Raw genomic sequence first — 14,221 nt, 5'->3', positions numbered from 1 at the left:
AGGATCACAGGGATCCACTGAAGCTTTCCAGAGTTATTACCTCATAAAGTGACAATGGTCAGAATTGAAAAAATTCGCCTGGTCATAAAGATGAAAACAGTCTGGATGGTGAAGGGGTTAAAGTACTTGAATCTGCGATTGCCTGATCGCTTGTTCTATATAATGTAATACCACTGAATCTAGTGAATCATCTTTGTCCATAAAGCCCAGCCTGTATCTTGGCTTCACAGGAGTACCAATATGGCAACCATGAAGGCTTTTATTGATGGTACCCAATCGCAGGATGGGTACGGGGAGGGGGTAATAGGCACCTAAAATTATGCTCCTGAGGATTGTGTATTCAAACGTCAGAGATTAATATTGGGACTTAACGAGTTAAGAGCAATGAGCTCTTATGGCAGCTGTTACTAGCATATGCTGACTGTATAATACTGCCAGCATCTGCCAAATATGGTGAAGGCTCAGCTCTCATAAACCCACACCCGACATGCACTGTACATGTATGGCAGATGTCAGGACAGGGTCAATGGTGTATTCTGACCTCAGACATTTATGGCATGACCACAGAGTCCACATGTACGCAAATCTTTTCATTCACAGCAGCCATGAGACAAGGGTTGAGGAACTCCATTTCTCGAGATAGGTGAAGGACCCAACAGTGACCCCAAATGTCTGATACTAATATGCACTTTCAGATACTAAGGGCCTACTGTTAAGATAACCCACCAATGTTTGATGGACAGGAGTTTATTGATGGTTGGCAGAATGAAGGAGCTCATCTATATGTGCAGCTGCTTTTAGTACTGGGGTTCATTTCTATTCAAGGGTGATTCACTCAGTGTGTGGGTCCATATTACATACTGATGGGCACTTCAGATACTATTCTTTTGTGTTTGTTCTCTAGAATTAATAGTCTACAGAGGAAAATCTCACTTCTAACAAAAGTATAGCATTGACCCATAGCAGGTTGACAATGCCATGTTACAAATGTGCTAAAAAAAAAAATTACATACCCTGGCAAAATTTTTGCTTTCTAGGCCTTTTTTTTTTTTTAGAGAATATGAATGATAACACCAAAACATTTTCTCCACTCATGGCTAGTGTTTGGGTGAAGCCATTTGTCAAACTACTGTGTTTTCTCTTTTTAAATCATAATGACAACCCAAAACATCCAAATGACCCTGATCAAAAGTTCACATACCCAATTTCTTAATACCGTGTATTGCCCCCTCTAACATCAATGACAGCTTGAAGTCTTTTGTGGTAGTTGTGGATGAGTTTCTTTATTTTCTCAGATGGTAAAGCTGCCCGCTCTTCTTAGCAAAAAGCCTCCAGTTCCTGTAAATTCCTGGACTGTCTAGACTGTCGAGACTGAGGAGATGGCCACTCCAGAACCTTCACTTTGTTCTGCTATAGCCAATGACAGGTCGACTTGGCCTTGTGTTTTGGATTGTTGTCATGTTGGAATACCCAAGTACGTCCCATGCGCAGCTTCCGGGCTTGCCTCCAGTATTTGCTGATAACGTGCTGCATTCATCTTTCCTTCAACTTTGACCAAGTTTCCTGTGACTTTGTAGCTCACACATCCCCAAAACATTAGCGATCCACCTCCGTGCTTTACAGTAGGAAAACTTTCTTTCATCATATGCCTCGTTGACCTCTCTCCAAATGTAACGTTTATGTTTGTGGCAAAAAAGTTCAATTTTGGTCTTATCACTCCAATTTACCTTGTTCCAGAAGTTTTGTGACTTGCCTCTGTGCTGTTTTGTGCTTTGTAGGCGAGATACTTTGTGGCATTTGTGCAGTAATGGCTTTCTTCTGGCAACTCAACCATGCAGCCCATTTTTCTTCAAGTGCCTCCTTATTGTGCATCTTGAAACAGCCACACCGCTAGTTTTCAGAGAGTCCTGTATTTCAGCTGATGCTATTTATGGGTTTTTCTTTGCATCCTGAACAATTTTCCTGGCAGTTGTGGATGTAATTATTGTTGGTCTACTTGACTGTGGTTTTATTTTTACAGAGCCCTTGGTTTTCCATTTGTTAATCACAGTTTGAACGCTGCTGACTAGCATTATCAATTCCTTTCATATCTTTTTGTATCCCTTTCCTGTTTTATATAGTTCAACTACCTTTTCCCGTAGATCCGTTGACAATTCTTTTGCTTTCCCCATGACTCACGTTAGTGGCTGGATGAAGGATGCAAGAGTCTGTCTGGATCCCAGAAACTCACTCAACTTTTATGAACACACACTGATTACAAGCAAACAGGTCACAGGTGAGGATGTTATCTTTAGAAGCCAGTCAAACCCATTTGTGTCAACTTCTGTGCATGTTTTCAGGCCAAAATTACCAGGGTATGTGAACTTTTGATCAGGGTCATTTGGATGTTTTGGGTTGTCATTATGATTTAAAAAGAGAAAACACAATTTTCATATTCTCTGAAAAAAAGGCCAAAAAAGCAAAAATTCTGCTGGGGTATGTAAACGTTTGCGCACAACTGTATTGATCCATATACCTGGGTCTGTAATACATGAGACCCAACATTATACTTTATAATAGCCCACAATCCAAATGATGTTATTTGAAACATTCACTAGGAGTGTTGAACTGGGAGCATGGGGCCCACCAGTAAGCCTGACTTTGCGACACACTGTTCAACTTTTATATATTAAAATGGGCCCAACAGATTTACCTTGTCCCCGTCGTTCAGTCACTAGTACATTGAAACTCATAGGGTCACCAGCATGCCATACAAATATAATAATAATCTGAAATTATAATACAAAACCAATCTCTCATTCTACAAATAACTTCCAGTTCCAATTCTCACCTCTCTCACTTTCTCAAGTGCAAGTGTTACGATATATGAAATGACAATCCACTCTTGAAGTGAAGGCCATCTCTCCATCTTCACCAAAATAATGTAATTGAATAACATTAAATATGCTAAGTAGGAAATCTATGAAGAAAAAACACATTTATTATCTTTCATATTACAGTTTTTGTGGTAAATATCGACATATATTAGTTTGTTTAAATGGATTTAAAGCTTTATTAAATGATGTGGACGAGTGTACCATGATTTGAAATGTAAATGCCTTTGTGTGGGAAGTTGAAATAATGTAATGTAATGTCTTGTTAATAATGTATAAAGTCTAATTGATCTCCTTTGTGATGCAGTGGTGCAAAAAAAGGTGCACGGGAAAACATAACATTATTTGTTGTGTCCTTGATGTGTAATCCCCCTTTAAGATGATTTACAAAGCATTACTGAAAAGGTCATAGGGCTTAACACAGTGATCACATCTGAAGTGAACTCTCATCTGACCGAAGAAATGGTCACACTGAAGCATTTCTTCAATATTGCCGACTCAAGCATATAATGTATATTGCATCATCTACAACAAGTGGGATACTTCTCCTAATACACATGTGCTTCATTTGCAAATCTATGTTTTTGATGATGCAATTAAACTGTTACACCCCTGTGATAAGCCACTGAACCAGCCAATTTCCTGTTTTGTACTGACGAGGGGGCAAATCCCCTGAAACAAATGTTTCTGGTTTGGCTACATATTCAAAGTCATGTAGCAAGGCACTTTAACTACTTGGTGCAAATGGATGCAACTATATGTTTGCAGTGAAGTCCACTTGTTTTGGAGGAAACCTCCCGTTACCTGCTTTAGATTCTGGTTATGTTACATACAGTGGCGTAACTACAAAGTGAGGGGCCCCGATGCGAACTTTCAAATGGGGCCCCCCCCCCGCGCCAAAATATTTCCCACCGAAATTCACATTTTCCCTATTTATTTCGCACACTATAGTTTTGTTGCTTTGTTGTATAGTCTGACCTAATACTGCCCTGTGATCGCTGAGAAAAATTATTTTATAACTAAGGCTAGTTTCACATTTGCGTTTAAAAACGCAGCGTTTAAAACGCAAACGCAGGTGGTGAAAAAACGCATGTAAACGCGTGCAAACGCTGTGTTTTTTAGACGCATGCGTTTTCTCATGCGGTAAAAAAAAGCGGCATTTTGACGCGTTTACATGCGTTTTTTCATGCGTTTGCGTTTTTGAAACGCATGCTGAGAAGTGTGTGACAGCTGCCAATCATCAAAATCATCTAGAAAACCCACTATAAATAGAAATAGCTAGGGTTGGGGTTAGGGTTATGGTTAGGATCCCTAGGGTTAGGGTTAGGGTTAGGAGTAGGGTTAGGGTTAGGGGTAGGGTTAGGGTTATGGTTAGGATCCCTAGGGTTAGGGTTAGGGTTTGGATCCCTTTATCACCTTGATGGTGGGGGGTGGCTTATCAGTGTGTATTCTTGTTTTTTTCTATTGAAACGCATGCGTTTAAAACGCAACCAAACGCATGTGCTTAAAAACGCATGCGTTTACATAGACAGCAATACGTTTTTTCCCCGCAAAAAAACGCCTCTAGAAATTACTACATGTTGCATTTCTGCAACAAAACGCAAGCATAGAAATGACGCATGCATCGTCAAACGTGGCAAAACGCATACAAAAAAAACGCATGCGTTTTTAATGTTAAATATAGGAAAAAAAACGCATGCTTTTTTTGCGCTAAAAACGCAGCGGCAAAAAACGCAAATGTGAAACCAGCCTAACATGTCCCTATACTAATTAGGGTGATGTCTTCGGAAGTGCAGACTCTGGGCGTTCATGTCCTTCCTCGCTCTAATTCCAAGCGCTCTCCCGGCGTTTGAAATCTGTGTGCTGTTTCTTCCTGGTATGACGCTGCAGTGTGTCATTTCCGGACCTGTGCAGTGTGGGGGTGTATTGGGTGTACTGGTCGGCTCCGGAGCATATGCACTGCACATTCTGACGCTGGCGAGTACACCCAATACACCCCCACAGTGCACATGCTGGGCTCTGCCCGCAGCCGTGTACCATTCTTCCCGACTCGGAAATTTACAGCCCGTACACACGCGGCTTCACTCCGTGAACCCCGTACACTCACGGCTCTGCTTTGTACACCTTGTACACCCGTGGATCTGCTCCGTACACCTCATACACACGCGGATCCACTCTGCACACCTCACACACACAGCTCCGCTCCGTACACCCCATACACACGCGGCTCTGCTCCGTACACTCCATACACACACGGCTCCGCACACCTCGTACACAAGCGGCTCCGCTCCATACACCTTGTAAACACGCAGCACCACTCCATACACCTCATACATACACGACTCTGCTCACCTCTTTCACACTTGGCTCAGCTTTGTACACCTCGTACACACCTGACTCCGCTCCGTACACATAGCTCCACTACACACATACACGGCTCCCCTCTGTACACCTTGTACACACACGGCTCTGCTACATCCACACTGTAAACCCCTCCTGACCTCACACATAAACTTCCCCTCATTCAGCACCATGACAATCAGCACAGCAGAGTCCTGCAGACACTGAGGCCACTGATCATGTGACCCCCTGACTCCTCCCCTCCTGTGACCTCATCACAGGTCCTGTGCGCACAGAACAGGTGTGTAGGTGTGTGTGTGTGTAGGTGAATGACAGATGTGAGCAGCACACTGGCTGCACATCAGCACTTTACAGCCGCGACTGCACTTGACTCACTAGCTGCTGACTTCACGCCTCACCCGGACTCTGTGACAGCTGCTGCAGGCTCTTCGGGTTTGTTGTTTCCCCTCCATCTCTGTCAAGCTTCAGTGACCAGCTAGGTCACATGTCCTTCATAGACACGCCCACTCACGGACACGCCAACTCGCCTCACACCGCTGGAAGTCTAGAGAAGCTGGCCGTTGTGGGCGTGGACAGCAGGGTGCGTGACTTGTCTGCTGAGTTTCCCGGCTAGTGCTACTTGTTTGCTGGACTGGGCGGGCCCAAAGCACTCCGGGCCCGGTCGCCGCTGCGACCCCTGCGACCGCAGTTGTTACGCCCCTGGTTACATAGTTGTCTCAACAGCAGCAAGGAGAGCCGAGTTCCGATCGTTGCTGTTAACCATTTAGATGCCACTGTCAATCTTTGACAGCAACATTTAAATGGAGCGGCTACCAGTTCAAATCGCCCCCCTCGCCAACACGATTGAGGGGCACAGATGGATCATGATGGCATTCAGTGGTCTGTTCAAAGCTTCCATCTTGGTACTCCGGTGCCTCCTGAGCTTTATAGGAGATTCAGACTAAGGGCTCATACTCATTTGCGAGAAAAACAAACGAGAGCAATCCAATAAAAAAATCGGTCTGCACTCTTCCTAATGTTATTCTATGATTCCCTGCTCATCTCCTCTTTTTTCCTTAGCTCAGATTGGACTGAGAAAAGAATCGCAGCACGCTGTGATTGTCCTTGTATATCGGATGAGACTCGGCAATGCAAATCAAGGGTGCGAGAGAAAAAAATCGCACAGCACACGGACCATGCATGTACTACCTGATTTTTACACACACACATCTCCTATAAAACCTGATATTTCATCAGCCAAGTACAGTAAAATCATAGTGTCAGAATAGAATAGAAAGCGCAGCTCAGTGTCTCTGCTGGCTGCCAGGCTGAATGCTCGAATCATGCGAACATTCAGCATGGCAACTAAATGTAGCAAAGCTAGACTCGTCAAGGGACAAATTAACTATCTTCTCGTTGGAGAGGTGAGGAATATGTTTTTTTTTCTTTTACAAGAGACATGGGCATCAGAGGATTATCTTTACGTTGGACAGGTGAGGGATATGGTTATTATTTTTGGTGTTTTATAGGGGACGTGTGCTTCAGTGGATTTGGCGTAAGGGTGAGTATAACTTTGTTTTACTAATTTAAAATAAAGGTGTTAGTGTCTTTATTTTAATTAAAGAACTATATTCTGGGAGTTTTTTTATTTACAATATGACTATGGGGTTAATAATGGGGGCATCTTATTACTAATCCCTGGTCTTGATGTCAGCTGCCAATACAAAGCTGACATCAACCCCAATACTATTACCCCACTTGCCATCGCACCAGGGCGTGGGAAGAGCGAAGCTAAAGTTTGCTGCATCTTATGGCCAGAAGTGTCCACAATAAGCTACACATGCACTGTACTAATTATATACTGTATGTCACTTACATATCTGTAGCTATCTATCTATCTAGAAGAATCTTCACTTTGAAAACTAGCTTTAAATGACATAGACAATTACTCTATGTAAAAGATAATGTTAAAATCACATTGTATACGGATTGCATGCTCAAGTCATACGGATGTTAGATGAGAAAAATCGTATTGTACTCCCATGACACCTGTCTGACTTTTCGGGAACAATATCGGACCAATTTTATTCATGCTGATGGGTTTTGAACCGTTATACCACATACTGCAATACAGTGTTATACTAAGGGGAGTAAAAAATAAAGTGAAAAATTATAAGTTTTCAAAACTATAAAAAAATTACGAAAATGTTAAAATTCAAATCACTCCCCTTTTCCCCTATTTAAAAAAGAAATTGGAAAAACAAATATAAGCATATTTGGCATCACCAATCACCATATATGTTTGGTGAATAGATAATTGTCATAAAAGTCTGATTTATTAAAATGTAGAATTATTAATCCATATGGATTATGCCATAAAGAGAAATAAAATCAGAAATCCAAGATGTGTTTTTTTGTTGGTTACCACATCTCCCTAAATGTGCAATAAAATCAATCAAAACGTCATATGTACCACAAATTGGTATCAATAAAGCAGTAAACTCACTATGGAAATAACATGGTTCTCTAAACAGAAAAGTAAAAAAACATTATGGGTTTTGGAAAATGGCGACACATATAAAAATGTTTTGGTATTTTGTTTAAAGAAACTTGAACATTTTTTTACCACGTAAATAAAAAATCTATGCAAGTTTGAAATCACCATAATTATACTCACCTGAAGAATCAAGTTTAGTGTCATTTTTACCATTCAGTGTATTACAACACAACAATGGCATTTTTTTTCACAATTTCATACCACCATTTTTTCAAAACTACAACTTGTCAACAAAAAATAAAAAAATGATGGAGCTGATTCATCAAAGCTTTTATCCCAGAAATGTGGCATAAAAGCTTTGAAAAGTCTCCAAATGTTTCTGCAACATATAGTTGCTCCAAAAATTTGTGATGTTTGGGGTTTTTACACCTGTTTGAATCAGATTTGTCAGACTGTCCCAGACTGGAGGAACATTCCTGGCGCGGTTGACGGTGGATGCCACTCAGGTGATGCACCGAATTCATGAAATGGCATGAACCTGTTAATGAATTCAGCGCTTTGTATTACAGTGAGTGTGTGCTATGCCAATCTTTATTAATCGTCCTGTTATGGCTTTGACAGAGGAGGAAGAAAAAGCGCAAACATAAAAATGCTAATTGGCAGTGGAGGCCAAAAAAGTCAGTACTGACTTTTAGGATTTCTAGTTCCACCAGGTGGCACTAGAGTCCCTGTTCTCTTTTTATGTGAAGAGACTGTTTGTGAAGGGGAATCTGTCAAGTCAGAAAATACTATTTACCTGCCGATACAGGTTAATCTGTAGGTAAAAAGTGTTAAAATGCTGCTTGCTAATGGTGCGGATTCCAGGAGAAAATGAACTTATTTCTTCCAGAGAGCTGCTGGGGGAGTACCTGGAGCAGCTCCAGTCACCTCTCACAACACCACTCACTTAACTGTCGCCGATGACTGTAAACAGCACATGTCACAACTCTGTTGTCGGGTGTCCTGGGACCAGGGGCTCCTTCCCTGTCCCTAACAGTAGGGGAGCCATAGCTCAACCTGTTCCCCAGATTACTTCTGATGGTAGTGAAGACGCCAGGGCATGTACCTTGCCTTAGCTCCTGAATCCGCCCTCAGTCTGTACCCTTCCCCCACCCAGGGAAGGGGATAGTAGTATTGTACAGTAATACACCAACCAAACTAAAAAGGTAATACAAACAGGTGTGATGCAGTGACCCATGCTGCAGCTAGGGGGCGCTGTTTGTGCTCCTCAGGATACGCATGGAGGCGTAACTGTAATGGTGATAATGAGATAGTGACTGGCATTATTGTAAATGGCCGGTATGTATCGCAGAGGGAGTCTGAGCTGTAAGCCAGTAATGTTGTTGTTCTGGGACCTGTAGTCCCACAAGTATTTGTATAGTTGTAAAGGGAGGCTTGCAAGGTTAGTTGGAGAGCTGGGCGGGTCTGACTAACCACACACACCTCCCACCTATGGGAGTGGTTACAATTACATAATGTGACGATGGTGGTCACATGGGGAGAGTGTTTGGATTTGTTTGGTCCATGTGCAAGTTCCTGGAAGCCTATGTGTTGAGAGTGATATCTCCCTGAATAACACGTGGAGGGGCTTTGGAACTGAAGGCTTGGGTGCTGGGAGATCCTGGGAGTAGGATCGGATCCCTGAATAGCGCACTGAGACGCCTTGGATCTGAAGGCCTGTGTTGGAAGTTCCTGGGAGTAGGACTTCCTGAAGAGCACATCCTGAATTGCGCATGGAGTGGCCATATAAGCAGAGTCTGTGATGGTACTGCATTGGGGGAGCTACAGCCTGCCTGAGGATCTGGACTGTCAGGTGGCCTGGTGAGCAAGGCATTGTCCGGGATGGTGATCCCAGTTCAGCAGCTTCTCTGAGAGAGAGTACTGACAGGAGTCAGTGTGTGGAGCAGGAGCTTCGGGAAGGTAACCCAGAGTATGGGGAACTGTATGCACTGACGAGGGTCAGTAATGAACTGTGTGGTCTCCAACAGTAACTGGACGAAGTGAGGTCCGGCGTGTTTAGAGAATGCGAACCAATGTTGTGTGCGCTATATGAGTAGAGACATTGATATGGCATATAGACACCCCCCGGGGACTAGTCAAGGAGGACTGGCGGGTGTAGTGTCTGAACTGTGAGTTAAAGCCGTATATGAAGTATCTAAGTTAAAGCTGCAACTTAATGTCATCTGTTGGTGCCTATTGTGTTCCATGAAGCATATAATGAACTGTGCATGACCTGATTTATGACTACATAATAAATCGCATGGACTGTTTAATAGAGAAAATCGTGCCTGTGTGACTGAATACCGTTGCTAAGTGAGTGTCCCCCAACACATGCAGTAAGTGCTATCTCACACAGGGATAAATGAAAATACCAATCGTACAAATATACTCACACAAACAACAGAGGTAAACACTGGGTGAGTTGAAGATGGGTTAAAACCAAAGTAGTAGAAGAAGGGGAATTAGCACTCAAACAAAACCTAGCAGCAGTCTCAGATAAATCCACTAAAAGCCGTCTCAAACAACAACAACAAACCACCATCTCCTAACCATGTAGCATGAAGCTAGCTCTGGCAATGAGTACTTGCCAGGGCCCAGAATATATATGAGAGGGGAGTGGTCAACAGAAAACCGCTGAGAGCCTTAATGCAGGAAAGCTTCCAAGAGCTCTCAACTGAGCAGATTAACCCTTGCACTTGCTAAAACAAACCTGCACTTTTAATGTGAAGGTGAAGTGCTTCTAAACAGTGCAGAAGTAGGAGAAATCAGACACTGCGGTCTTCCGACTCCTCTCTGTCGCGATAATCCCGTGACAGCACACCCGCACAGAGCTAGCTGTCAATCAAAGTGCCGGAACTTGCTTACAGCTGCCACTCACAGTATAGTTAGCGATGCTGTGAGCGGTGACTGTATCTCAAATAATTTCATTTTCTCTCAGTAGCCACATTTTCAAAAAGGCAGCAAGGCAGTATAATAATGCAGATTAACCCTATATCCGCAGGTAGATTACATTTTCTGAGGTGACAGGTTCCGTTTAAATAGGTAAGGCTGGGTTCACATCAGGTTTGGGCTCTATGTTCAGTATAAAGGCTGTGACATTCTCAGCATTCATATTTTTAACATTATTATCATTGGTTAAACACTTGGCAAAAGAGTGTCCTTAGGGCAAATTCCTGGTGTACATCCACATACCATTTTCCTGAATTGCATTGAATCAGAGTCAATTACACTTTTCAACGCAATAGTCTGAGAAAAGCATGTTATATGTTTTTATTTCAATCCGAGTCATTACCAAAAAAATGCTTTGTACAGGCATCTGAGGCACATGTTTGGTGGAAAAACATTATATGGTCCTGCCAAAAATGCTGGAAAACAAGCCTATGTACACTGTATACACAGTGTGTACCGATTTGGAATGGTTAGGGAGTTTGGTGGTTCTTTTAAGAATGCGTTATCTACTATATAATTGTCTAAGGGTCACTTCCGTCTTTCTGTCTGTCCTTCTGTCTGTCTGTCTGTCACGGATATTCATTGGTCGCGGCCTCTGTCTGTCATGGAAATCCAAGTCGCTGATTGGTCGTGCAAAGCGCCCACGACCATTGCCACGACCAATCAGCGACGGCCATAGTCTGGCTGCGAAATGGCCGCTGCTTTACTGCCCTGCAGTCAGCGCTGAGCGCTCACACAGGGTTAATGCCAGTGTTAACAGACCGCGGTGTAACGCACTCCGTTAACGCAGCTATTAACCCTGTGTGACCAACTTTGTACTATTGATGCTGCGTATGCAGCATCAATAGTAAAAAGATCTAATGTTACAAATAATAATAATAAAAAAAAGCAAAATTGTAGGAATTGAACGGCACTAGGTGGTTGTCCTTTAGATGCTGAATATATCGTGGAATCGCCAAAGTCTCAGATTTCAGAACGATGAAACGTGGAAGTATAGGACTCTGCTTAGAACCACTGCGGCATGCAACAATCAACAGCGTGTGGGTGGTGCTCAACGCCACTAGCAATATAAATCCGAATAATGAAGAAATAGAAGTGGCACTCACCCAAAATGCTGTATAGTAGTGTCCTTTATTCAGAGCATGAACTCACAGACATAATATGGAGAGGCGGCGTGAGTTAAAAACGTCATATCCTATATAGGAGACTAAACATCTTGATGTGAACAGGTGAAACAATTAAAAACACATTTGGATGTAGGCACCAAATTACGCCGATAAGCACAATAAGTAAATCCGTTTACATTAGACATATAATGAATACAAATAATGAATACAATTTAAAGGAAAATAGACATATCTAGTTTGTTGTTCAATCCAATGGCTCCCTGCGCATTCGTTTCCATAATCCACCTCGCTTCATGCTGTAATAATATTTTTCCGCGATCACCTCCATTTTGGGGATTTTTTACAACTTCCAAACCCGCAAATCGCAATACATTTGGGTTTGCGCTATGTATATCGCGCATATCCGATATGTATATTTTCCTTTAAAAAGTATAGAAATTGTATTCATTATTTGTATTCATTATATGTATAATGTAAACGGATTTACTCATTGTGCTTATCGGCGTAATTTGGTGCCTACATCCAAATGGGTTTTTAATTGTTTCACCTGTTCACATCAAGATGTTTAGTCTCCTATATAGGATATGCCGTTTTTAACTCACGCACCTGGACCCGTGGAAGTGCACAGGCGCGAAACGGCCGTCGTCCTCTTGCCTCCTCATGCACTCCTCTCCTCACAAGCCGCCTCTCCATATTATGTCTGTGAGTTCATGCTCTGAATAAAGGACACTACTATAAAGCATTTTGGGTGAGTGCCACTTCTATTTCTTCATTATTCGGAATAATAAAAAAAGGTTATTCTCACCTTCCGACGTCGCGCGCTGTCCTCGGCAGTGCAAGCGGCAGATTCCGGTGCCAAGGATGCGAGAAGGACCTGCCATGACGTCACGGTCATGTGACCGCGACGTCATCACAGGTCCTGCGCTCATACCAACCCTGGGACGGGAAGCTGCCGCATGCACCGCACACAGGCGCCAGGACTTCAAGGGGCCTTCGGAAGGTGAGTTTATGTTTATTTTTTATTTTAGGTCTTTTTTAAGAACGCATACAGTGCCCACATTGCTATATACTACGTGGGCTGTGTTACATACTGCATGGGCTCTGTTATATACTACATCTCTGTGCTACATACTATGTAGCTGGGCAATATACAATGTGACTGTGCAATATACAACGTGACTGTCCAATATACTACGTGGCTGTGCAATATACTACGTGCTCTGTGTTATATAGTACGTAGCTGTGCAATATACTATGTGGCTGTGTCGGTTCTGTTATATACTACGTTGACTGTGCAATATACTATGTGGCTCTGTTATATACTACGGGGCTGTGCAATATACTACGTAGCTATGCAATATACTACGTGCCTCTACAATATACTACGTGGCTATGTTATATACTATGTGGCTCTGCTATATACTACATAGCTGTGCAATACACTACGCAGCTGTGTGCAGCGCCCCAGAGTCCTGGTCGTGCAGTATTGTCGCTCTTCCACTAGGGGGAGTGATGGTACGTCTGATGGCACTAAAGGAGTTCACCTGACCAGGTATCACAGTCACACACTACACTTCACACTCCAACCACCAGCCAGGGGGAGCAAAGGGTTCTATGTATTAGGCCACTCCTCACACTCGGGTAAAACTGGGAGTTGGATAGGAAGTTAGGGAGAACGCTACTGGGTGAGACCCAGGAAAGACTTGTCAGGCAGACAGGGAGAGAAGGAGGAACATCTGAGCTGCAGACAGAGGTCCCTGTCAGAGGTGGGATCCTGGCAGAGACTTAGCGAGAGATAGAACGTTACGGAGCTGCGCCTGCACCTCATTGCGGCAGCATCTTAAGAAAGGACAAGAAGCGGAGTATATTGTGGAGAAGTGAGAAATGAGATCACAGCACAAGGAGATAATACCGGGAGGAGTTCTGCCTTAAGATCGGCAACATCCTTCTGAGGCGCGTAGCCGGTGGCCGGAACACCGAGGGAGTAATAGGCTCTACGCATTACTTCAAACTACGGCAGGACAGTTAATTCCAAGTTGGCTGCCCAACCTTTAACCTAATGAAGACAACGGAGGCAAATTGTGGGAGAGGGGCGTCTCTAGGGTCCCTATAAAATAGCTCCAGGCCTACCCCGTCATACAGGTCATCCTATCCATATCATCTGGGGGACGTAGAAAGAGAATATCAGAAACATACATGACAGTTGTGAGGACTATCCCGTGGTGCTCAGCAGGGAGGTACTACAACACACAGGCGCAAGTAGGAAGGCTACTGATTTCCACCTGCAAAGTGAACTCTGGATGTGCCTTCGGACCGGCCGGATTCAGCCAGCCCTGTTAGCAGTGCTCTGGATTGTGGACGCTGAAGTCTACAGTAAAAGGTAAAGAGACTGCAAC

General features: G+C 43.3%; 1 protein-coding gene across 1 annotated transcript in view; it reads right to left on the bottom strand.

Moving 5' to 3' along the window:
- TRPM1 (transient receptor potential cation channel subfamily M member 1) overlaps window positions 1-14,221 on the bottom strand; it is an 84,477-nt gene that overhangs the window by 44,201 nt on the left and 26,055 nt on the right. The window contains exon 13 of the mRNA XM_077263921.1: window positions 2,831-2,959. Within this exon, the coding sequence (XP_077120036.1) occupies window positions 2,831-2,959 (129 nt within the window). The remainder of the gene's footprint in view (window positions 1-2,830; window positions 2,960-14,221) is intronic.

Source organism: Ranitomeya variabilis, chromosome 5 (assembly GCF_051348905.1).
Source record: "Ranitomeya variabilis isolate aRanVar5 chromosome 5, aRanVar5.hap1, whole genome shotgun sequence".
In the NCBI taxonomy this organism is placed as follows: Eukaryota; Metazoa; Chordata; class Amphibia; order Anura; family Dendrobatidae; genus Ranitomeya; species Ranitomeya variabilis.
This window is presented reverse-complemented; position numbering and strand designations above follow the sequence as displayed.